The following is a 25,129-nucleotide window of genomic DNA, read 5'->3' on the forward strand; positions in this document are numbered from 1 at the left end:
TCTCTGTAGTTTCAACTGAGTTTTGCACTGTGCTTTAGATTTTGTTCAAACATAAAAGTCAGAGTCAAGCTCAAGGGCACAAATCCCTGTGAAGTAAAATTAATGCACTTCACACCGCTCTGCTGGCAATGCCCACAGGAGCCCTGAAATTGTTCTGTGCAAATGATGTTTCTTTTCTGTATAACCAGAGAAAAATGTTATGGCTTTTGGTTTTGGAAATCACTTCTGGCCCATGATAGCCACTTATCCACTATAACTCCATCTGCAGAGAGGTGTGAGCTCTGGCATTATTTCCAAACAGTTCTGTGGAGAGAGGTAATTTTTCTTCTCCTCTTAAAACGGAGCTGGCGCTTTCAAAGTGTGGTAGGAAAAACTATTCCCTGCTGTATGTTATAACTGTGGCGAAGGAGCATTTTTCAGCCATCCCTTCACTATGAATGCCTGACACTGTCAAACGTATATGTATGTGTGAGAGCATGTTATAAAAATACCCACTAATGATCCCATTACTGATATCAAAGCACAGACTGAATGAAATATCCAGAGTGTCGAGGGAGAATTTTAAAGCATGACGCATCTTTTAACCTGCGCATCTCTCCTCCTCCAAAACGCAAAGCAGCATGAAGCAGGCTGCCTGTGTAGCATAAAAAGTGGCAGATACATCACCTGAGAAGGCATAGTGTTAATGGCTAGGGCCCTTGCCAAGCCCTAGTGATGCCAAGGCACTCATGTAGCTTTGGGGTATCATCTGTCTCTTGTGTCTTTTAGTGAGTTCTGTGCAGGTGGAAGGGGTTGACAGCTCTCCTTACCTGTGGAAGAGGTAAATCCTGGACAGTAGAAAGGAGAGCGATCCCCTCCACCGGCTATGTGTCAATTTGCTTTTCAAACCCAAAAGTATCCAGGGCAGCATAAGGATTTAAAATGACAGCACTCAAAATTTGACTAAGACACAGATTTCTCCCATAACAGAGCCATATGGCTATATTTATATGTGTGGCACTGGTGGATATTTTTTAACTTTACAGAAAAAAATGATTCTCCAGCATAAATTCACAGATTTCATTCTATTTTATAACAACTGCCAAATGAGCGAAGAGTCTTATACAGGAGAAATGGAACTAATGCGGGAAACATGGTTAGGTAGGCAAATGGCCTCCATCTTTTTATCAGTCATGTCTGTGCTCTAGACAGATTTTCCCCAAGACTGGGGAGAAAACTACATCTCTCCTACAAATAATGGAGCTCATCTACAAGTTAGTTGACCCCAGCTACTGTCCAAACATCAATCTATCAAGGTACTTTTGTGACACACATTACCATAGTGCTTTAGCGCCTTTAATGTATTTCTCTTCACCACACCCATGTGAAGCAGGGCAGTGTTACTACCACTAATTTTACAGATGCGGAACTAAGGAATGGAAATTAAGGGAAGGTCTACACTTATGGTAGCATGTATAGAATCATAGAATCAGAAAAGATTAGGATTGGAAGGGACCTCGAGAGGTCATCTACCCTGCTCAAAGCAGTACCAACACCAACTAAATCACCTATGCATAGAGTACAGACACTGTATACCCAACTAGCCTAGGTATACACAGCAGTGTAGGCAGTGAGGCACTGCTTAGGTGAGCAGAGCAGAGACACATCAGAACCCTAGGGCATGTACCCTACACAGTTCTCTACGAGCCCAAGCGATGCATCCCTCATCTACACTGCTATTTTTAGCGCTGCAGCGCCCCGAAGCCTTTCCCGCCCACATTGAAAGACTCGGGTGTGGAGAAAATGCTCTGACAGGCAGTAGGGAAAGGCTTCCGCAGGGTGTGGCTATACTTCATAGCCTGCTTTCCCTGCTGTATGTAAGCCACAAGCATAGACAAGGCCTAGGTGGCATGCCCAAGGTCACACAGGAAATCTGTGACAGAACCAGGGCCGGCTCCAGGCACCAGCCTAGGAAGCTGGTGCTTGGGGCGGCCAATTCAAAGGGGTGGCACTCGTCCGGTATCGGGGCGGCACATCTGGGTCTTCGGCAGGAATTCGGCAGCGGGTCCCTCATTCCCTCTCTTCCTCTTTGAGCTGCCGCCAAACTGCCACCAAAGAGGAAGAGAGGGAGGACCCACTGCCAAACTGCCGCTGAAGAGGAAGAGAGGAAGGACCCACCACCGAACTGTCGCCGAAGAGGAAGAGAGGGAGGACCCACTGCCAAACTGCCGCCGAAGAGGAAGAGAGGGAGGACCCACTGCCAAACTGCCGCCGAAGAGGAAGAGAGGGAGGACCCACCACCGAACTGTCGCCGAAGAGGAAGAGAGGGAGGACCCACTGCCAAACTGCCGCCGAAGAGGAAGAGAGGGAGGACCCACTGCCAAACTGCCGCCGAAGAGGAAGAGAGGGAGGACCCACCACCGAACTGTCGCCGAAGAATCGGCGCAACTGAGCTGCCGCTAAAGTGCCGCCACTAATCTTTTTTTTTTTTCTCCTGCTTGGGGCAGCAGAAAAGGTCGAGCTGGCCCTTTCCTTTCCTCTTCTATCTTATTGACTTAATCTAGAGCTTCTTGATGTCAGTTAAAAAAAGTGGAGAAAAACAGTCAAGAGAGATCCAGTTGCCTCACCCCAGAGGCCAGAAAAAGAGTCAATATGGTTAAATGGTAATATCCAAGAACATTTGAGTCAAACCACTATCCTTCACAAAATGGAAATCCAACCCTAGTGATTCCACTGAAAAGGAGCATGAATAACAGCAAGAAAAATGTGTGTCATTCGGTCCACTAGACTACTGGGTCTGGCTTCTCCAAAACCCTGCACCTCATGGCAACATTTACACCAGTGCAAAGTGAGTGTGAAATGTTTCCAAACCAAAAGAGTAACATTTTAAGCTCATGTTATAGGGGGTAAATGATACATGCTGGGAGGAGAATGAGAGCCAAGGACTTCATGGTTTGGCCCTAATACCATTTTGAGGGTTTAGTGGCACAGTGTCTTTTCATTCTTTTGCTGAATGGAAGAATGTGCAGGGACAGTGCAGTATAGGTATATTTATGCTGTGCAGCACGCAAGAGTCCATATTTAAATGTTCTTTGCCTCTATCTACTATCTCTTTTCAAACTTATCAAAGCCTTTTTAGACAATCAAGTGAGAAAGCCTCAGTTCAGATGGCAAGAGAGCAGCCCGTTTGAACCCAAAAGGATGGGTTGTACTGATCACTCTGCTTGATGCATAAGTTACATTACAAAATCAGCTCTGACGGTAGTTCCTGAACTGCAGCTGGCAGTGCTGTTCCTCCTGGTCCTTTGCTCCATGTCCCACCAATTCAGGCTGCATCTGGAGAAGCTTGTCACTTTGAAAAGTCATTCCCTCTGTAACCTGATTCCAGCCATAAAGCAGCTTGAACTCATTAGGTTCTTACTGACTCTTATCAGATGTAGTAGCAATGATGAATATTTGCAGCTGCGTTCAGGGGCATATGAGCATATCTGTGAATGGTGCTAGGGTTGATAAGCTGCTGCAATGACACAAATAAAAGGGGGACTAGTTCTGCTGGGAACAATGTGGGACTTGTAGTGTGCCAATACAGGATTGCATGCAGTGTTGTTGTAGCCATGTCAGTAGCGCTTAATTTGTGCCAGGCCCCCAAAATCTCTAGGCTTGGCAGTTCATAGCCCCAGCACCTCTGGGCTTGCTGCATCAGTTATGAATGTAAAAAAACTGCTTGAGCCCTGGCACTGAATTGCTTGACCCTGGAACCTTTTTCATTACAAATTAAGCAGTGTGTGTCGGTCCCAAGATACTAGAGAGACAAGATGGGTGAGGTATATCTTTTATTGGACCAACTTGTTTGTGGGAGGGACAAGTTTTCGAGCTATACAGAGCTCTTCTTCAGATATGGGAAAGGTCCCCAAATATGTGCCAACTACTTATGCTAAACTAATTATTCCAACATGTATTTAGCTATGACATTCTGAGTGCCTTTCCCAGATGTGAAGAAGAGCTCTGTGTGGCTCAAACTCTTGTCTCTCTCACCAACTGAAGTTGGTCCAATAAAAGATGTTACCTCACCCACCTTGTCTCTCAATACAGGATTGACATTTATCCCATCTTCCCCACATTGTACTTCTCTCACTCCTTCTACAAAAGCTGTAAAAGGAAATGTGAGCAGAACCTTCTTCATGGCATAGTGTATAAAAACTTACATTTATGCCTACAAATCAATTCTCCCCCTGCTACTCAAAATGCATGTGCTAGCACTCACTTGTGCATAATAGTGTATGCATGTGTGGGCAGCCGTATGCACGTAACCCAGTGCACATCTACAAATATTGCAAGTGCAATAAAAGGAGAACTTTTAAAAACATCTCTCTGGTGTCCAGACAATGATTAATGTATAGCAGAGCTCTAATGTGCAGGCAGGGATTTCTTTCTTCAGCCTAGGAAATACGTTTGCATAATCCTGCAATTTGTTACAAACCACTAAAAGCAGATTTTCTTTATTTATGAAAGATGACAGTGCTCAAGGAAGGGGAAGGAGAATACACTGGCTAATGTTAATGAGTATGTCACTGTGGTGCCTCTAATCTACAGCCAAAGACAAACTCATTTACTTTGTATCCTGAAGTTTTAATGAAGATAGACTGTGGATGCAGTTCAGCACAGGGGGACAGAGCCAATTCAATCCCCGGGTGTTGTCACATTTGCACGCTCCAAAATGTTGCTTTAATGTGAATGTAAGAGAAGTAACTTTTTACAGCAAAAATACGAATTTTAGAATATTTTTAATTCAAAGCCCTTTTTACTCTAACATGGGCACAAATTGGCTCTGAAAACAGGTCCACTTCTCAGCAGAAATAGATGCACTTCACTCAAAAAAGCCAAGCAAAGTTTTTAATGCAAATAATCTGAGCAGTAAAATTCCAACCAGTTTTGAACTTGGCTGGAATTTTCCATGTCCCTCCACCAATCAGTGTCCCACAGGTTTGTCGCTATCAAGACAGAACAATACTTCCAATGCACCATTCCCCAGGCTGGTTTTGATACTGCAGAAGGTTTTTAAGTGGACAAAGACAGAGCAAACAGACTATATGTTGCTTCAAACAAAGAAAACAACAATGCTCATTAAGATATACTAATTTTTAATGAATCACAGGCCTTTTTCCTGCAGGTGCAGAGGAGAGTGGAAAACAGAATCAGATGAATGAGGAAGACTGAATAAAAGCAAACTGCAAAATCTCCCAGGAGAAACTGGTAATATGTTTCATAAACTGTGGCATTATTTTTGTTGTTAAGGAAAGTTCCACTTGGGTAAGAGATTTATTTTTAAATTATACACTGCTGCTAGCCAGCAACACAACAAGCTGTCAGATAATACAGAGATAGAAAAATGCTGTTCCTGGGCAGCTAAGCAGCTAGAAAAATCAGTCTTGTATCATCCATCAGGGTCAGTGTACATGCACTGCTGCAGTAGATGCTTTTTTCCTTAATTCCCTTTTCGCCTGTCTGTATCTCTCCCTAGATTAGTACAGTCTAAAGACATGTACAGATGGGTAGGGACAATCATTAATCACTTCCTCTTTGGTGAGTATCACAGAGCTGATTGTTTCTTTGCCATCCTCTGTTGAATGCACTCTTTGGTTGTCATCGTATATGTGCATTTTAACTGGCAATATTTTACTGGCAAACTAATGGCACTTATAACATTCAACCCTCCTATCCAGATCATTGGTGTCTGGCTTGGCATATTACATAGAGTTGTCAGGCATCCGGTTTTCGACCAGAATGCCCGACTGAAAAGGAACCCTGGCGGCTCCAGTTGGCACTGCCGACTAGGGTGTTCAGTCCGGTCAGTGGCACAGCAGGGTAGAGGCTAAGGCAGGCCCCTGCTTGCTCTAGCTCCGCACGGCTCCTGGAAGCAGCTGCCAGGTCCCTGCAGCCCCTAGGCGCAGGGAGGCTCCACGCACTGCCCCCACCCTGAGTGGCGGCTCCACAGCTCCCATTGGCTGAGAACTTCAACCAACGGGAGCTTCGAGGGGCGCGGACTCAGAGAAGGGACAGGGCAGGTGTGTTCAATTTTGTGCAGTTAGAAAGTTAGCAACCCTAATATTACAACACAATCATAGTCATATTTCCATACCTAAGAGTGTAGCTAGGTTGTATTATAAACTTAATTTAATCCTCATTGCATAACCACGTTACTGGGCTTGATGGAAGAATCACTAGGTGAAATTTTAAGGCATGTGTTTTGCAAAAAGATCAGATTAAATTATCACAATGGTCCCTTCTGGCCTTAGAATTTATGAAAAACTGAATTGGCCCGAAATATTCCAGTTTTACTCTGGAGGCAAAAGGTAGTTTTTCTGGAAAGTTTGGTTAAATTGATTTTGAATTGCAGGCCAATAAAGATTACTCCAATCTGAAATATTGCTAGTGTCTACCATCCCTCTAGTTCAAAAATGGCTTGTTAGTACCACTTGAAACTTTCCATATAGTTAAGATAACCTTGTAAACTAGTATGGCGGCTTTAGCTGAAGAAATTAGTTGCAATTAAGCAAAAGTATTAAAATTTAATAATTATTTGCTACAGTTAAAATGCATGTGTGTCTGTCTCAGATATGTGCACACACACTTAGATCCAGGGTCATTACTTTCAAGACTTTTAGAAAAATAGTAATTTTCATGCAAGAAGTTTTCATGAAATTTTCCATTTTTAGGGTTCAAATTTTCAAATTTTGCATTTTTTCCCCCATCTCTAAACTGTAATAAATACTTTGCATTTCTATAGCATCTTCCATCCAATTATCTCCATGTGATCTGATAATTTCTTTAAAAGTGACGCCTCAACTCCCACATTACAGATGGAGAACTTGAGGCAAGCAAAGTTTTTGATACAGTTTCCCAAAAATATTCTTGTCAGCAAGTTAAAGAAGTATGGATTGGAAGAATGGACTATAAGGTGGATAGAAAGCTGGCTAGATCATCAGGCTCAACCGGTAGTGATCAATGGCTCAATGTCTCATTGGCAGCTGGTATCAAGCGGAGTGCCGGGCCAGTTTTGTTCAACATCTTCATTAATGATCTGGAGGATAGCATGGATTGCACTGTGAGCAAATTCACAGATGACACTAAAGTGAGGGGAGAGGTAGATATGCTGGAGGATAGGGACAGGGTCCAGAGTGACTTAAACAAATTGAAGGATTGGGCCAAAAGAAATCAGATGACGTTCAACAAAGACAAGTGCAGAGTCCTGCACTTGGGACGGAAGAATCCCATGCACTGCTACAGGCTGGGGACCGACTGGCTAAGCAGCAGTTCTGCAGAAAAGGACCTAGGGATTATAGTGGACAAGAAGCTGGATATGAGTCAACAGTGTGCCTTTGTTGCCAACAAGGTTAATGGCATATTGGACTGCATTAGTAGAAGCACTGCCAGCAGATTGAGGAAAGTGATTATTCCTCTTTATTCAGCACTGCTGAGGCCACATCTGGAGAACTGCATCCAGTTTTGGGGCCCCCACTACAAAAAGGATGTGGAAAAATTGGAGAGAGTCCAGCAGAGGGCAACAAAAATTATTAGAGGAATGGGGCACATGATTTATAAGGAACGGCTGAGGGAACTGAGCTTATTTAGTCTGCAGAAGAGAATTGTGAGGGGGGATTTGAGAGCAGCCTTCAACTACCTGAAGGGCGGGGTTCCAAAGAGGATGGAAGTCGGCTGTTCTCAGGGGTGGCAGATGACAGAACAAGGAGCAATGGTCTCAAGTTGCAGTGGGGTAGGTCTAGGTTGGATATTAGGAAACACTATTTCACTAGGAGAGTGGTGAAGCACTGGAATGGGTTACCTAGGGAGGTGGTGGAATCTCCATCCTTAGAGGTTATTAAAGTCAGGCTTGACAAAGCCTTTGTTGGGATGATTTCGTTGGGGTTGGTCCTGCTTTGAGCAGGGGTTGGACTAGGTGACCTCTTGAGGTCTCTTCCAACCCTGATATACTATGATTCTAAGTAGCTCTGAAAGGATTTGAGTGTCAGTGTCAGAGCCCAGGCAGAGAACCAGGGAAAGTTTCTTTGCTGAAACATAAGACAATCCTTCCTGCCACGAATCAGTTGCCTGTATTGCACTGCATCATTTCCTTTTGACATAAATACTGTCTATAAGCCAAAAGAGAATTCTTGTTTGTCAAAATCAGTTAAGAGGACTTGTGCCTCTACTTTTCCCGTCCCCCCTCCACATATTATAGAATAACAGATTTCTCTCTTTGTGCGTCACCATCTGTAGACTCAACCATAGGAATTTGGCACTACTTAGGTCTCAATTCAGCCAAGCTCTTAAGCATATATTTTGGTCTCAATGTTTTTCCCCCGGTTACATCCAATTTTATCCATAATAATTAAAAAAAAAAGGGGGGAGGACTAGTTCCAACACAGAAAGAATCAATCCTGCAATTTTCTGTGAACATTTTGTTAATGACTGATGTTTCTCTGACCTTGCCATTTTCATCTGGAACCAGAAGATGAAATCTTTGTAGGGTGTAAAAATCAGCTTTCATGTCATTTCTGGGCCACGCAATTCCACCTGAATTCTCCAGGGTGAACATCGCACCCTTCAGAGAATCAGCCAATCCTGGCAAAAAGCCAAGAATGGAATATAAACCTGACATCTTCCTGCGACGTCCTCCAATACATGGATTGTAACTGTCTGCCCTCTATCTTACTGAACATGGAAATTACAAAGAACACCCCCACCCCCTAGTGTTAATTTAATAGCAAGTATCCCTCTTGCAGTTGCAAAATAAGTGACCCCCAAGGGTCTGATGTTACAGCCTCTCTTCCCCTCTCACCCCCCATGCACACATTACTCATTACAATTATACATCACTTTAAATAAGAGGCCTAATTTATAACGACTTTGGCACCATTTAATGGGAGATTTTCACAGTAGGAAATAAAACAACGTATGGCATGAAGTCTCAGATGATTTTGCATCCGGAACTTACGCTTGCTAGGGGGTCCCATACATTTTGTATCCCACATCAGGAAAAGGTATTTAAAACGAGCTTCAGAGGAAAGATTTTCCTAAACTACAAACAGCAAGTAAATTAATTCAATTACACTATTATTTTCAATTTGCAGGGTCCACCCCCTGCTTATTCCAGGCCAGGAGCTGAGACTGTAATACATTTATTTGTGCCTGCTCATGCAAACCTGAGTCTGTGCTTCTGGCTGCCTCCTTGCATGCATAAACAGATGCACCTGCAAATAGCAGAGGTTGTTTTGTATGAGGCCTGTTGAAAATCTGGCTGGAGCTGTAACGGATAGTTAGAAGCTGCATCAGGAAATGTCAGAAGTATAGCGTCAGTGCACTGCCAGCTAGGGACAGGCCCAAGCAACTGAGTACATATCCAGCACTGGATCCAAACTAACCCAATATTTCATCCCACAGTTGGGGACAGACTCACCATAGACCTGGGGCCTAGCCATAAAGTTCCAGTGTAATTCTGGATCGCAGTTCCCCCTAGATTTGGGGATGTTCAGATCAGAGGGTTAGTTTGGATCCCCCTCTAGTAGTTATCTGGTCTGGATGTGCACACACTATGCATAGCACTTAGGGGGCCATCTCTCACTGTGCAGATAAAACAATCTGTCACTAATTCGGCACGTCACATTAGCAGCCTCAAGGGGGAGGAGGTGTTCCTCCAGTGCAATCACTTTTGATTTCACTTATGACCCATCTCAGTTTTCAATATTCTAGGCCAAATTCTGCTATTTAGCTTCCAGAAAGAAGGGAAGCTGGCTACTTAAAGAGACAGACTGGCCTGTTCCTGTGTGATGAAGAAGGGTCTTCAGTCTGTAATCCTTGGTTGGCAGACAGAAAGGGACTAGGCTGGGACTGTGGACATCTGAGAGAGTTCTCCCAGCTCTGACCTTGGATAAGTCACTTCCCTCTGGGCCTCAGTTTCATTATCCATAAAACGAAGATAAAGACATTGCCTTTGTAAAGTGCTTTGAGGTCTATGGGCCAAAAAAGCTAAGCAACAGCTGGATACTATTATTATTGTAACACTTACTTTGCTTTGGAAAGTTGGTGTGAGTGTGCGTGTGTGGGTGGGGGGGAAGAACCAGCTTTGGGATCTGATGGAAGCTTTGACACTGGGCAAACTTGAGGATTAGAATCTGGGAGTCCCTGGCTCCCAGCCTGATGCTCAGTTCACAAGACTACACAGCCTCTCATAAATGTGGACTGATTGACACGTATTTTAACTCACCTCTGTGTCCCTCTCTGATTTTTACTCTTAATGCTAACAAAAATTAATTGCATTTTTTCCAGTCTTAGCACATCATCTTACTCACAAAATTAGATTAGGCAGCTCTAAACTAAACTGCATGTTACCTAGGATACATAAAGATTTTGGTAAATCAACCTTTGCCTTTTGCAACAGGCTCTTCACTTATTACACAAAGGCATACCGCTGTTTTTCTTGGGAATATACCTCTGGGTCTCTGTAATAGAATCTCTTTGTGTGAGAGGAATGCTTTTCCAACAGCCTCCCTACAACACTTACTCGAAGCTGACCATACTTCTAGTTCTGAAAACCCCACAGGATTCAGTGCATCTTCACAATAGCCTGTAGGTTGGTTCACAAGTGACTGATAATTGACTCAATCCCTGACAATTCCACCTGAAAACGGAACCTCCCAGGAGTCTCCCATTTCTAAATTCTTTGGGTCAAGTCCTGCTATCTCTATTTTTATTTCAGTCCTGGCTAGAGGCCTGTACAAGGATTCGGGCCATCGGCACTGTGCTAACTCACACTAAGACACAGTTGGTGTTTACAATCTAAACAGACTAGACAAAGGATGGGGGAAGAAAGACGAAGTAACTTGCCCAGGATCTGACAAAACAGGGAACAGAACCTGGGCACTACCGACTCACAGTCATGGGCAAACTTTTTAGCCCAAGCGCCACATCGGGGTTGTGAAACTATATGGAGGGCCAGGTAGGGAAGGCTGTTCCTCCCCAAACAGCCTGGCCCCCATCCCCTCCCACTTCCTGCCCCCTGACTGCCCCCCTCAGAACCCTGGAATCATCCAACCCCCCCTGCTCCCTGTCCCGACTGCCTCGACCCCTATCCACACCCACACCCCCTGACAGGCCCCCTGGGACTTCCACCCCTATCCAATCCCCCCTTTCCCTGTCCCCGACTGCCCGTCCCCAGAACCTCCTCCCCATCCAACCGCCCCCTGGTCCCTGTCCTCTGACTGCCCCTGGGACCTCCTGCCCTTTATCCAACTCCCCTGTCCCCCAGCTCCCCACTCCCTTACCGTGCCACTCAGAGCAGCAGGACTGGCTTATTGGAAAGCCTGGGAGGTGGGTGGGTGTAAGCCACGTGTGGCATACCTGCAGGGGAAGGGGGACAGCAGGGGAGGGGCTGGGGGCTAGCTTCCCTGGCCGAGAGCTCAAGGGTTGGGCAGGATGGTCCTGTGGGCCCACCTCTGGTCTCACACCTTATCCACTAGACCAGTGTTTCCCAAACTTGGGACTCCGCTTGTGTAGGGAAAGCCCCTGGCGGGCCGGGCCAGTTTCTTTACCTGCCCTGTCCGCAGGTTTGGCTGACCGCGGCTCCCACTGGCCGCGGTTCGCTGCTCCAGGCCAATGAGAGCTGCTGGAAGCGGTGCAGGCCGAGGGATGTACTGGCCGCCGCTTCCTGCAGCTCCCTTTGGCCTGGAGCAGCTAACCGCGGCAAGTGGGAGCTGCGATCGGCCGGACCTGCGGACACGGCAGGTAAACAAACCAGCCCGGCCCGCCAAGGGCTTTCCCTACACAAGCGGCATCCCAAGTTTGGGAAACATTGCACTAAACTACAGCTGTTACTCTACTTTCATTTAGTCTCTGTTCAGGCAAAATTCTTATTTAAGCCAGTGAGTTTTCTCTGAGTAATGACTGAATAAAGATTTCAGGATTTAGTCCAGGGTGGATTTGATTTAAATCAGCAGTCAGGAAGACTTGATTTAATCGTGGTTTTCTATATAAAAGTGCATTCTTGCTGGTTGTTATAACGTTAATACATAATAATCACAACTCAGAGAGAGATTTAGGTTTCATTTTTAGAAAGTACACACTATACATTTTTAAACATTGATTTATTTTTAAAACTTTTCAAATTAGGTATATCAGAAAATGAATGATTATTTGGTTATTTCATTTACCAAAGGTAGTAGAAGCAGATATTTATGACGTCATTGAAAGGTGAAATATCTCCAGTTCAACAGGCTAATCATTAATATTTGGAGGATTTTCTTGGAGGAGAACATCACCAGACAGGCATTTAAATTGTTTTATTTAACTAAAGCAACAACCTTATGTATTCTGGATTTTTTCTTCAACAGCAAACATAATATTTTAACAAAACAAGCATATGTCCCTGGCGTCTCACATTTATCTCCAGACTTCTTCTTGTCCAGATCTATTCCGCCTCCCACAATCTTCTCTTCATTGAACATTTTGAAACTTTGCACTTTTAGAAAGAGGTAAGGGATTGACTCTGTGTACACAAATTTGCAGAGGGACAATAGAGTTGAGGTCTGTTATTTCTTACCTCTCTATATTATTTATTTATTTAAAAACATTTTTGCTGTTAACAAGCATGTTACCTCTGGAGACACAAATCCAGTCTGAGAACTGCAAAACTAAGCATCTCTAATGGTATCTTCTAGACTGAGCACTGAGTCCCATTGGGTAGACAGAAAAATTAACCTAAATAATCTATACAGAAACTTGTGGAACCCCATAAAATTGGGTCCCTAATCCATGAACTACTGGAACTCATTTACAAAACTTTTCTTAAACATTACATGAAAATATTGTCTCATACTATAGAATTAGAATTCATAATCACTATTCCATGATGAGATATCTTTGAGCTAGAATGTATCTTAATTAAAACGATCTTTAGATAGTTTTTTCCCTCAAAAAGCATTTTATCAAAAAAATCCAATTTAAATAAAAAAATCTGATTTTTTAAAAATCACTGATTTTTATCCACTCTGATTTGGCATTATGATTCTACAGTGTCCATTGACTACACAATAGCAACACAATAAGCTGGTTTCAGCTAAACTGAAACACCCTGGAGAAACTTTACCAATAAAGAGTTGTGTCATCTAATTCTAAGTACTCTCCTGGCTACACACGTCGCTAACACAATCATAGCATTAGTTCAAATCTCACTCCTGACATAGAGGGAGTTCACAATGATCCAACTCCAATTAACATTGTGTTCCGAGAGCTGATGTCAATTCAAACAGCCTTCCATTCATAGCAGATGTACTTCACGCAGCCCTGAATGCGAAAATCTGCTCTGCCAGTGGTATGGCCCATGCAGACAAGCAGTGCACTATCTTCTCAAAGCCAAGGCAGTCTTACCAGTACCTTTCTCTCCTCTGGTGCATGGTAACCCAAAGTGGATGGGGTACTGCATGTCTGTGCATAGTAATCTTTCATCATACCCACAGGGCAAAGTAGGCCCAGACGTGTTAGAGCATATTTTAGAAATAGAGGGTTATTGAATTTGCCACATCTGTCTTAATGTTGACTTTGCTAAAGTACTGCTTTGTTGAGGACACGTAGCTATTAGCAAGAAAACTGATCAGTAGCAGCCCCTTATCCACGTTCATTGTTTTTTACTTACTAATATGGTTGATCAACCAGTTAGTCATGACCCACACAGAAAAGGGGCATTTCCCTCCCTTAGGGCATAACAGCTCTGAAAAGCAGTTGCTGTCTTTATCGATTAAATGGGGGGCAGTGTGGGGGGCGGGCAGAATCACAGCTAACACAGTTTCAAGGCTCTCCCTGAAAGCAATGAATCAAGATGCAGGAGCAGACTGTGGGCATCTGGTGATAATCTGGTTACCATCAATGGAGCTACGTTGATTTATATCAGAGAGGGATCTAACCTTCTACTTTTCCTTCAGCCCTTTCTTGTGCATATGCTCACCTAACTGAGCCAAATGAAGCTTTATATTTCAGAGTATAAATTAATTAATCAACACAGGGTTCTAGAAGTCGTCCCATCTCATCATGTGCCAGATGGAACAACTGGCCTGTTGCATTGTGAGAGGATTTTTTGCCTTCCTCCAAAGAATTAGGAACTGGTTACTGGCAAAGGCAACAGCCCAACAGCGACATTATCACTGCAATGAGAATTGCTTTGCTCTGCACTTATTGTGATGCGAAGGCTGAAATAAGTGAAGGGTGTTGTAGGATGGGGACAGCTACACAACAGTCAGTCTTAGCCACAAAAGCTATTTAGAAATTAAGAACAGAACAGACTCCAGTGGGTGCAAGTAAGGTCATGAGCAGGGCTGCAGAAGGATTGCTCTGTAGAAGGCCAGCTTTTGTTTAGGATCAGGCTCATTTTCCCTGGAATGCTGCAACAGCAGCACAGAGACAATAAAGATACTGTTGGCTCCTTCCAGCTATTTTTCATAGCATCCCTTTACACCCTTTATCCCCCCGCCGCTTATCAAAACACATGTGCATACAGCCATCTGTAATATTTCTACATATAAAAGGCACTTATTGTTTGAGAGGCCCCCAAAATATAATCTGTCCTAAAAATAAAAATATCCTTCTGCAAGATAGTTTATATAATGTAGCATCAAGCAAAATAGCTCTTCTTAATCCTGTGATGCTAGGAGAACGGGGAATGGACTAGATGATCTAATGCATCTTTTTCATCTCTAAATTTCTGTGATTCCATTATCTCTTTTTCAAATCCCTTGCAAACCCAATTTACGAGAGAGAGAGAAAGAAAGCGATCACTGTCAGTGTGGTTAGCAAATGAGAGAGAGGTCTGCAACATCACAGAACTTAATTTGAATAAAATATAAAAATGGACAGAAATCCTAAAGTGAATAAATAATAATAATCAGATCCGTCAGCGGCTGTGCAGCTCTGATCCAAAACCATTTTATTTCAGAAGCTAAAAGCTATTATAGATCTCAGAGGAAACAGGATTTTCAGGGCAGACATAGAATACTGTGTGTTCTAACATCAAAGACATTGACATTCGATTTTTTTAGAAGGTTAATACAACTTACGGTACTCAGTAGGTACAACAAACAGCACTTTATGCTTGTAGCATATACCTAAACTTTGAAAATCTAGAACAACTAATAGCAATATGATAGATATTTGGATAAGGAAGCAATGCTAGACCCCTGAAATTTATTAGATAATCTCAACTCTACCTTGATACTACATGGGGTCACTTTGTAGGCTGCAGCCACTAGGGAGAGACAGTTACATCTGCTCCAGCTGGCATGGAAAGGACATTCCATCCAGTGGAGGGTAGTGACAGAGCATATTATATAGATACTTTGCACATCTCAAAGGGTCTCAAAGCACAAACCTGATAACCCTCCTATGGGGTGGGTGTCCTGAGAATTATCCCAGTTTGTGTATTAGGTAAATGAGCCAAGCTGAGGTCATAGGACCTGATTAAACAAAGTCGGTGGCAGAGATAGGATTAGATCCCAGCAGTCTCAATTTCTAGTCATCTGCTCTGCCCTGGAATCTTCACAAAACTGGGAGTCAGGAGGTCCTGCAGTCTAATCCTGGCTCTACCTCTGACTCATTCTTTAGCCTTGGCAAGCACTTCCCCTTTCTGTGCCTCGGCTTCACCATCTATAAAATGGAGCTACTACTATTTACCCAGCTACCTCACAACAATGCTGTAAGAGACTGAATAGTTAGCTAGGCCCCAATCTTGCAAATATCTCATTGTGTGCATACTTTTCCTCATGAAAGGAGTACCGCTGAAGTTAATGGGACTGCTCACATCAGTGCCTGGGGTCCTGGCTGCCAGCCGCTGTGCCCAGGGACTCTGCTGCCCACCACCAGCCCCTGCAGCCAGTTGCCACAACCAGGGACTCTGCCGCCCATTGCCAGCCCCTGCAGCCCACCACCGTGCCCGGGGTCTCCACTGCCCGCCGCTGCACCCGGAGCAGCAGTTGGAATCCTGGGCTCTAGGGGGCAGCAGAGTTTAGTCGTTAATCGTTAACCAGAACTGATAAGACTGATGCTTATCGTTAACCAGTCAGACTTTTACATTCCTCGCTTAATTCTGTGCTGGAGTGGCCTCCTACATGGGAGTGAATTTCACCAGGCATCCATAACCCTGCAAGGTCTGCATTTAGGGAAGTCTGCCTATTGACTTCTATGGACTTTGGATCAGACACACACTGTTCTGACCACAGAATGCATCAGACAATAAATTGATACACTTTATGGAAATAGCCTATGGAACGAAGGCCCCAGTTCATCAGTGCATTTAAGCATGCTTCAGTCCACCCTGGTTCAGCAAAGCACTTAAGCACAAGCTTAATTTAGACACGTGCTTAAGAGCTTTGCTAATTTGCAATGAAACAAATACAATTCTAGCAGACATTTAATGGGGTTCCAGAAAAATAAACAAACTTTCTATGGAAAGTAATCCAGCGTAGAGAGAATTGAACAGAGATTTACATCACTGCTTGTAACTATAACTATATTGCTATGAGATGGTCTAAAATATCCCACAGAAGGGTTACAATTCTTTATTGAATTCTACGGTATTTTTTCATACGGGACTACACTTAGGCTAAGATCCTGCAAGTACTTCTTCTATTTAAACCACTGGGGCTCCGCACGGATGCAAGGAATCTGCCCGCATGGAACAACTTGCAGGATCAGGGCCTGAATCTTATGGTGGCCATTGAATTATAATCGTATCTTATCTTTCAGAGAGGGGGACAACATGCCTGGGGGGAGACCAGGGAGACAAAGTGTGCATGTCTTCACATGGTAACTTAGAACTGTAATTGCTACTGCAGGAAATTTGGAAACAGTCCATTTCCTCTCACTCTTCAGCGATTACTTTGAAAAAGTAAAAAGCATTGCTGGAATAAGCTGGGGTTCTTTTATGTGGCCAGATGATTATCTTGCATTACACAGAACAAATTACATAGCAGCTTACTAAAGGGTGCAGAATAGCTCACTAGTTACATCTTCCTGTGAACCCAAGAAGCATGTTTAGATGGTGGCTAGCTCTACTTGGGGAGTGGAGAAAACCACCTAGGTAACTAGAGACAAGAATGGCAGAGCTGCCACCACTCATGGATCTATCTTTCCACTGATGTGCTGTAACCAGTGAAGTGAGTTTCATTCCCATCAATATTAGAAGGAGCAACACATGCAGGTCCAGACCCTCAGCTTGTGTAAAAAGGTTGAAGCTACACTGGTTTACACCAAATGGGGATTTGACCCATCAGGTGAAATTCATCCCTGTGCAAGACCGGAACAAGATCTAGGCACAACTTAAACCCTACTATGAGTGCTTTAGCAGTGAATATGCTGATGCACAGGGGTGAATTTCACATCATGGGCTAGATTCAATCAAATGCAGCCTAGCTTTAAGAGGTGCAACTCCCATGGGAAATCTTGGGCTCAGTTCAGTGCTCCTCTTGTGCATCAAGCAACCTGCCCCACTTACTTCAAATCCCTTCTTACAACACACATGAGCCCACAAAGACTTTCAACAAGGGCCACTGGACGATTCCTCTGCTCCCTCAAACTCTGGTCAACAGCTGATGTTTTAAGTTGTGTCTTTAAACATGAGAAACTCTTTAGGGACCACTTCTTCCTCCAAACACACTGACAGCACTCAACAAACAGCAGCAACAGTGAGCGATCATCATTCTTAGGGTAAATATGTAGGCTCTCAACTCAGAAACACCTTAGTGTTAAGGGGCCTGAACATCAGAGGGCATAAATTGAGGTTGCTCCACTGACTTACAGGAAGATTTTCCAAAACACCTAAGGAATGCCGGAGCATAAGTAAGTCCCAATTATCTTCAATCAATTCTCCTAAATAACATAGCAGCTTTTGAAAGTCTTCCCCTAAGTCACTGATTTACACCAGCTGAAGATCTTACTCAGTACCTTTGGCTTTTAAAAAGTAATCATTAGGTTTCACTTGCTCTTCATACTGTCCTCACACCTGGATGATGAGGGGATGATTATTGAAACTCTCTCACAGGTTTCCACCATGCAATGTTCCCTCTGGAACGTATTAAAAATTAGAGAAGAAAATTATTTAAGTGAATTCAGCACTGGTGGCTGAAAGATGCAGTTTGGTAGCCATGGAAGTTGCATTAGCACAAGCCATTAAAAGGGACAAGACAGTGGTAGGCAACCTACGTCTCCGCGACCCGTGCCGCTTCCCGCAGCTCCCATTGGCCAGGAGCTGTGGGCAACTGTGCAAATGGAAACAAACTGTCTGGCAGCCTGCCAGCAGATTACCCTGACGGGCCACGTGTGGCCTGCGGGCCACAGGTTGCCCAATACTGATATAAGGTCATACAATTTTTGACATTTCTTTCTTATTAATATCAACTGCTCTTACCACAAGAAGGGAAACAAACAAACAAGGCCAAAAACCACAGTGAACTTTTGCTCTTCCAAAAGTTTCAGCAGACTTGCAGCTAGACACAGCATGCGTGTCGTTCCCCATCTCAGGAGACCATGAGGGAGCCTGAGGCACACATTTTTACTGCTGACAGTTTGCATGGGGCCAAACCCTGAGTTCTTTATACATTTTTTCACAGACTTTAGGAATACAGAAATTGCCAGACTGCATCTAGCCAAGTATCCTGTATGACAGTGGCCAGGACCAAAGGAAGTTTCAGAGGAAGGTGTAAGAACCCCACAATAGCAGACATGGGGGCAGCTGATCCATATAAGACATCCAATCTCTTTTTAATCTTGCTAAATTCTTCGCCTCCATGATTGTCAAGAGTTCCATGGTGCAATTACACATCGTGTAAAAAGATATTTCTCTTATCTGTACTAAATTTACCCCCTTTTAATTTCATTTATTGTCTCCTTGTTTTTGTAGTGTGAAACAGGGAAAACAGAATCCTTTGATCTACCTTCTCTATTCCATTCATTATTTTATCATGTTCCCTTTTACTCATCTCTTTTCTATAGTAAACAATCCCAGGCTTTCCAATGGCTCAAAACTAAACTAATTTCTATGAGTCCCATGAGCCAATGGGAGTTTAGCAATCAGTAAATAAGTAAGCTAAGATTTGGCCCAAGGTAGATTGAAGGTTAATGCTCCTCTTGAAACAATGACTAGAATTGGCCTCATTTCTTCCTCTCCCATGAGGGCCTCAACAGATCAGAGAGCACAAGACCCAGAAAAGCAGAAACCCCTGAACATGGAGAAAAATGACTGAATTGTGAGCTAAAGGATGGAAAGAATTTGCAAAGCCAGCTACTCAGCCTTGCTGCTGAAATGGAATGACACACTGCTACGATCTCTGGGGCTAAAGAGCAATCAGTTCATTAATGCACTGCATCAGGTCCCCAATTCACATCCTATGTTCACACACAGGCTTTGCAGGCTGTTTGTTTTAACAATTTTGTATTTTCCACAGTTAAATGTAATGCAATTGTATGGATGCTAACCCAAAGATACAGCCTTGCTGACCATACACATACCTAGACAGATTTTTTTTTTTAAGACAGGCTTCTATGCTACTTCCCACTACAGGAGAGGGACGAGCAAACAATTACATTAATCATCCATGTCTTTAAAAAAGATTGAACTCTTGCTACTTATTCATTTGCCAAGCTACCCTTTCAAGGCCAGTCAGATCTGTTAGGACAACGTACCATTTGGTAGCATTCAAAGTTCTCAGTGTTTCCCATCTTATCCTCTTAGGTTGTATCAAGTTTGCCCAAAGCAGAAATTGTTCACCCATTTTATTTATAGTTGACAAATCCCTGAGATCTCAAACATATTTCATTCTGGTGCCACCATACTATTTGCATGAAACATCAATTTTTTTCCCAAAACTTCATACACACTGAGAGAATCCCATACCCCCCCACCCCACACACACACCAAATTGCATCAAGTGCTCCTACATTTACTGACTATTTTAAATTTAACCCTTTTAAGGAGGAGATGCCCAGTAGTTTCTAATGAATATTTTTTGCTGGACAAGACAATGATTTAGGTGTGTAATAGAATTCAACACACCCTGGTTGGATGATTCCATCATTTTCTACGCGTATACCTTCTGACGTCACTGTGTGAACCTGGAATGGAGCTATGTCATCTAAGGATCTAGCCCATTGACTTGATCAGCAGGTCTCACCCCTGTAATCTGATTTCAAGAGCTATCTAGAGTATACATGTTTGGTCCGTTTCCTGTTATTTGCCCAGAACAAGAAATGATGCACATTCCACTGAACTTCTAATGGTGACCTCAAAGGACTGTTTTGACTTGGCCTTAAATTCCCTCTCTCTCATGTGGGGAGAAATCAACTCTCTACCTGTAATTAACTCTCTTCCCAGCTTCATTTTTACATATAATATTAATTGCTTTCAGTCTAGATCAGCTAATTAGCAAAGAGAACGAATCACCAAGTTGCCCACTTTCCAGTGAGGATGTTCCATTTAATTAACTCATTTGTCAGGGGCATCACTGTTAACTAGGCTTCAGCAGCAGATGAACATGTATTGTGAGATATTCACATGGAGACCCTTAACAGGGGCTGTTTAGCTTTTCCCTCAGAAGACTGTTAGCCACTATTAGTCAGATTTACACTTCAGGCCAAACTGTCATAGTAGGAGAAGGGGAGGATGAACAACGAGTTGCCATTGCCTGCTACAACCTGCATTTGGATGCACAAACCAGATATTTAGATGCCTATTGTGTACAGCTGTCAGGTTTTGTATTTGAAAGTGCTTATTTGCATGCGCAAATGCACTGATTTTGTGGCCGCATCAGATGGCATTTGCATTCTTGTGTCTGGAGTAACAGGTGCATGCGTGTGTGTGAGCACGCACACACACAGACACATACACACATCCTTTCTGCAGGTGCAGTAGATGCATCATACGTTTTTGTAGGCATACACAAGGTTTTGCTGGCACATTGGGAATGCTCATGCATTTTGTGGGTACAAGGGCACATGTGCATTTCTCCAGGCACACTCACTGTCCCCACTTTAGGTTTATACTGAACCATTTAGCAAATCAGGGGCCAAATTGCCCCATCTGGTCCAACTGTAGATGTAAGTCACCTCATTTCCCATAAAGACCCATTTCTGTTGCAAAAACACATCCCTCCAAAGAGATGGTGGATCACAGGTGGTTTGATAGCCTCCCTGCCCCATACAGTCCAGTGATCTGTGAAGACTGGTAAGTACATAGGGTACTTTTATTCTGCCTTCCCAAATTCCCTGTGAAATTGGGTACATGCCACTTTTTAGTGCCAGGCTTCCAATTTTGGCACATCAGGGAATGACATCAAATATGGATTGTCATTATAAGACTCCAACAAGCTGGAGTGCCCAGTTTGTGATGTAGGTTAACACTGTGTTAACGCCCTGGTGACCACAGTTTAGTTTCCCATTTATTCAAGTGCATCTCAAAAACATTAAGACAGTCTATTGAGGCCTAAATGTGATTGCCTACATAAAGAGATTATTAGGCCTAACATGGCTCAGGAAGCATCTGAAAGCTTCATTTACTGCTACATGAATCTCTCTTTACAACTACAATAATCTTACGGTACTATGCACCACAAATTCATAACACAATTATCCCACAGATTCTATGGGATGCACTTACGAACACTGACAAAGCAAGCAGCTCTTTTATGCAAAGCAACATATATAAACACAGATCCAACTTCAACCTCCTTAATGATAGCCAGTAACACAGGCATTGAGGGTGAGTTATAGACAAGGGTCTAGCATAACACACTGCAAGCCAAACAAAAGCTGGGTTTTAATCCTGTCTGAAACACAGACACAATGTGCAATTTTGGTCAAATGACTCAATCTTTCCATCCATTAGTTACCATGAGGTTTCTGTGCACTGCACCAACATAAAGACCCAGGCTAAGTAAACCAATTACAGTGTACCCATTCCACTACAGGCGGAGATCCTCCCAGCTCTCCCAAGGTAAGCTGGGCTGGCTTGGGTCAGTACTTGGGCAGGGGGCCTCAAAGGAATGAAGAGAGGCTATGGGAAGTGGTGCTAATGACTTTGCAAGGGGACATTCTTCCCTACAAATTAGAATTGGCCCAGAATAGTGCTATGAAAAATTGTGTTGCTAGGGTTATCATTAGGAGAGCATGTCAAACATAGTCCTTTCAACTCATGATCTCTAAAGATCCTGTGCATCTCTTCGTAAGCATTGGGGGTTAACCGCAGGCATCTGGGCAAGTTCCAGTGCAGATACATTTTGCCTCACCAAGACTCTCTGTTGTTTTAACTGGATTCTGCATCCTTTTTCAGTTCCTTTTACAGTTGTGTGGTGCTGCTGCAATCTTAGAGATGGTAGTGATGCATACTAAATCCTAGGACAGACATCTATCAAACATATGCTGTAAGATGTGATTCCTCTATACCCCTTACCTATCTGAGGCAGGGATCAGAGGTTTTATTCGTTTAGTGCTTTGAGATGCTCGAAAGTTGCTGGAAAGTGTACATTTTAATTTACCCATCTTTACACCAATAGAGGCATGGAAAAGGGCAAGAGGTTTGTCCGAAGCCTCTGTCTGAGTAAGACAGACACAGACTGACTGCCTGGTCTGTTGTGTTTTATACACCACTAAGACTGGTCACAAAAGCCTTTCAGAACATTTACTATTCAGTGAAACTCAAGAGGTGAGATTCTCTGTTGAGTCCTGAGCTATGCCAGTGGTTCATGGTCTCCAAGGGACCATGTACCAGCCTAAGACTGATGGAGCAGATCACATTCTGGCCACTCTGCCTTCATGTTCCAACACATCCCCTCTGCACAGTCTGAGTGGTGCAAAGGGAGTGGGACAGATCAGAGAGTCCGTCCTAATTGTTTGTAAGCCAACCACAGTACAATGCCCAAGTGCATTGGTTCTCAACCTGGAGTATGTATACCCCTGGGGGTACTCAGAGGTCTTCCAGGGGCTACTTCAACTCATCCAGATATTGGCCTAGTTTCACAACAGGTTACATACAAAGCACCAGCGAAGTCAGTACAAACTAAAATTCCATAGACAATTATTTGTTTATACTGCTCTGTATACCATACACTAAAATGTAAGGACAATATTTATATTCTAATTGAGTTATTTTATAATTCTATGGTAAAAATGAGAAAGTCAGCAATTTGTCAGTAATAGAGTGGCTGTGACACTTCTGTATTTTTATGTCTGATTTTGTAAGTTTTTAAATGAGGTGAAGCTTGGGGGTACACAAGATAAATCAGACTCCTGAAAGGGGTACAATAGTCTGGAAAGGCTGAGAGCCACTGCCCTAGTGCAGCCCATAATCAAGAAAACTAGATGCCCCATGTAAGACCACAGCTCCCAAAAGAAAAACCACAAGAAAAGAAGTTTTAAATACCCAACAACAACAAAATCAGGAGCTAATCAGCTTTCACTTACCTACTGCAATGATGTTTGCAGACAGGAAATGGTGACAGTTTTCATTATCAAGTGGTGGCTCTTCTGGTTGCAGCAGGTCCCCCAGCATGGCCTTTGGAGATGCCAGAGCCATTATAGCCTCTCAAAGCTGCCCCTTCGGAATGTCCATTCCAAGCCACGCAGCCTGTTATTTCAGTTGTTAGACTGGAAAATGGAAAATGTCATATTGGCACAAAAGATTCAGTTCCAGTGACAAAAATAATCTTCAGGGAATCAGGAGCTTTCCCCTGCCATTTAGAGGATATTCCCAGGTTCCTACAGAATCCATGCAGAATCTCTTCTCTGGAATTCCAAGCTCGCCTTTGCAGGTGCAGAAGACTGTCCTGTCTCAGTCCGATTGACACCTGCAATACAAGATGGAGGATAGACGTTCAGGTACCGCTGCTAAAGAGAAGTTACTACTGTGTTCTGCCTTTATGCAGTGAATCCCTTGGCCTTTGCATTCCAGGTGGTCAGAGAGTGACAGGAGCTGGAATTCAGCATCTCCTCCCAGTACATACTGCGTGTTACAGACCTAGTGAAGACATTTTTTTTTCAAATAATCGAAATAACCTCATCTATTCTATCATGAAGAGCAAAGCTTACAATAAGACTGTGCTGAATTATCCACAATGGACCAAACTCTGCTCCTGCTTACACACGTTGGGCAGATTGTGATCTCAATTATGCTAGTATAAGGCCAAAGTAACTCCCATCATTCACAGGTGGGAGTGAGAGCAGAGCCCCACTGCACTCTGATATTTCATTCAATTCATGTCATTTAAGAGTGTCGGAGTAGAAGCAGGGAGAGATCAGTTCTGCCAGCTACATGTTTGTAAGACACCATCAGATGTATTTGCAGCAGTAACAGTTTATTACATATATTTCAAATGCAACCATGTTTCAGGAGAAATCAGAGAATACACCACGCCCCTAATGGACACAAATAGCTGGGAGCAGCTTCTGTTAGGATGTTTGTTTGCTCATCCATCCCTCCTCTTAGCTTTCATATCTTCATTTCCCTTTTCTCTTACCTGCTGTCACCTCACCTCTATACCTGCGTCCCACTCCCCCCTTCTAAGCAGACATCTTTTTCACACATGCTGCGGGAAAGGTGGCTTTCTGCTCCGCACACATCTCCCTGGGCCTCCGTCCTCTCAAAGAAATTAAAGCCAGCTCTGATGCAATGATCAGAAAAGGCTGTGGGAGAAAACTCTTCAATTCTTGTATTAACACTGTAACTGTTTGACTCCATGGGAGTCTCCTTCCAGCTTTTAATTACAAGTTGAGCCCTGGAACTTTGTCCGGACAGGTTTTGCTGTAAAAGCAGAGATCTAGTCTGAAGTGAACTTCTGGACAGAGATGGCAATGAGACATCACTACAGAATTCGTAAGAGGGGAGGAGGGAATATTAAGGTGTTTTGCTTGTAGCATAACAAAAATCTAGTTCAAAGGTGTCCCTTTTACAGCGAGTGCCAGTCAAAGTGAGAGGGGCCTTCCACGTTTGCTCCCCCATCCAACTACAGCAGAGAACAGTTTCCTCTCCATACTGCAACACTGCAAGCCTTTTCTCCCCTACTCTGTCTTGCCCAGGTACCTTGGGGGAAGGAACGCCTCAGCCAGCAAACTAATCCTCAGACAG

The 25,129-nt window shown here is 43.5% G+C and overlaps 1 protein-coding gene across 1 annotated transcript in view; it reads right to left on the reverse strand.

Annotated features, from left to right (window-relative positions):
- Window positions 1–25,129, reverse strand: part of PLCH2 (phospholipase C eta 2) — a 331,250-nt gene that overhangs the window by 265,362 nt on the left and 40,759 nt on the right. The window contains exon 2 of the mRNA XM_050931745.1: window positions 23,470–23,852. Within this exon, the coding sequence (XP_050787702.1) occupies window positions 23,470–23,581 (112 nt within the window). The 5' untranslated portion in view covers window positions 23,582–23,852. The remainder of the gene's footprint in view (window positions 1–23,469; window positions 23,853–25,129) is intronic.

The sequence above is a fragment of the Gopherus flavomarginatus genome, chromosome 21 (assembly GCF_025201925.1).
Source record: "Gopherus flavomarginatus isolate rGopFla2 chromosome 21, rGopFla2.mat.asm, whole genome shotgun sequence".
Classification (NCBI taxonomy): Eukaryota; Metazoa; Chordata; order Testudines; family Testudinidae; genus Gopherus; species Gopherus flavomarginatus.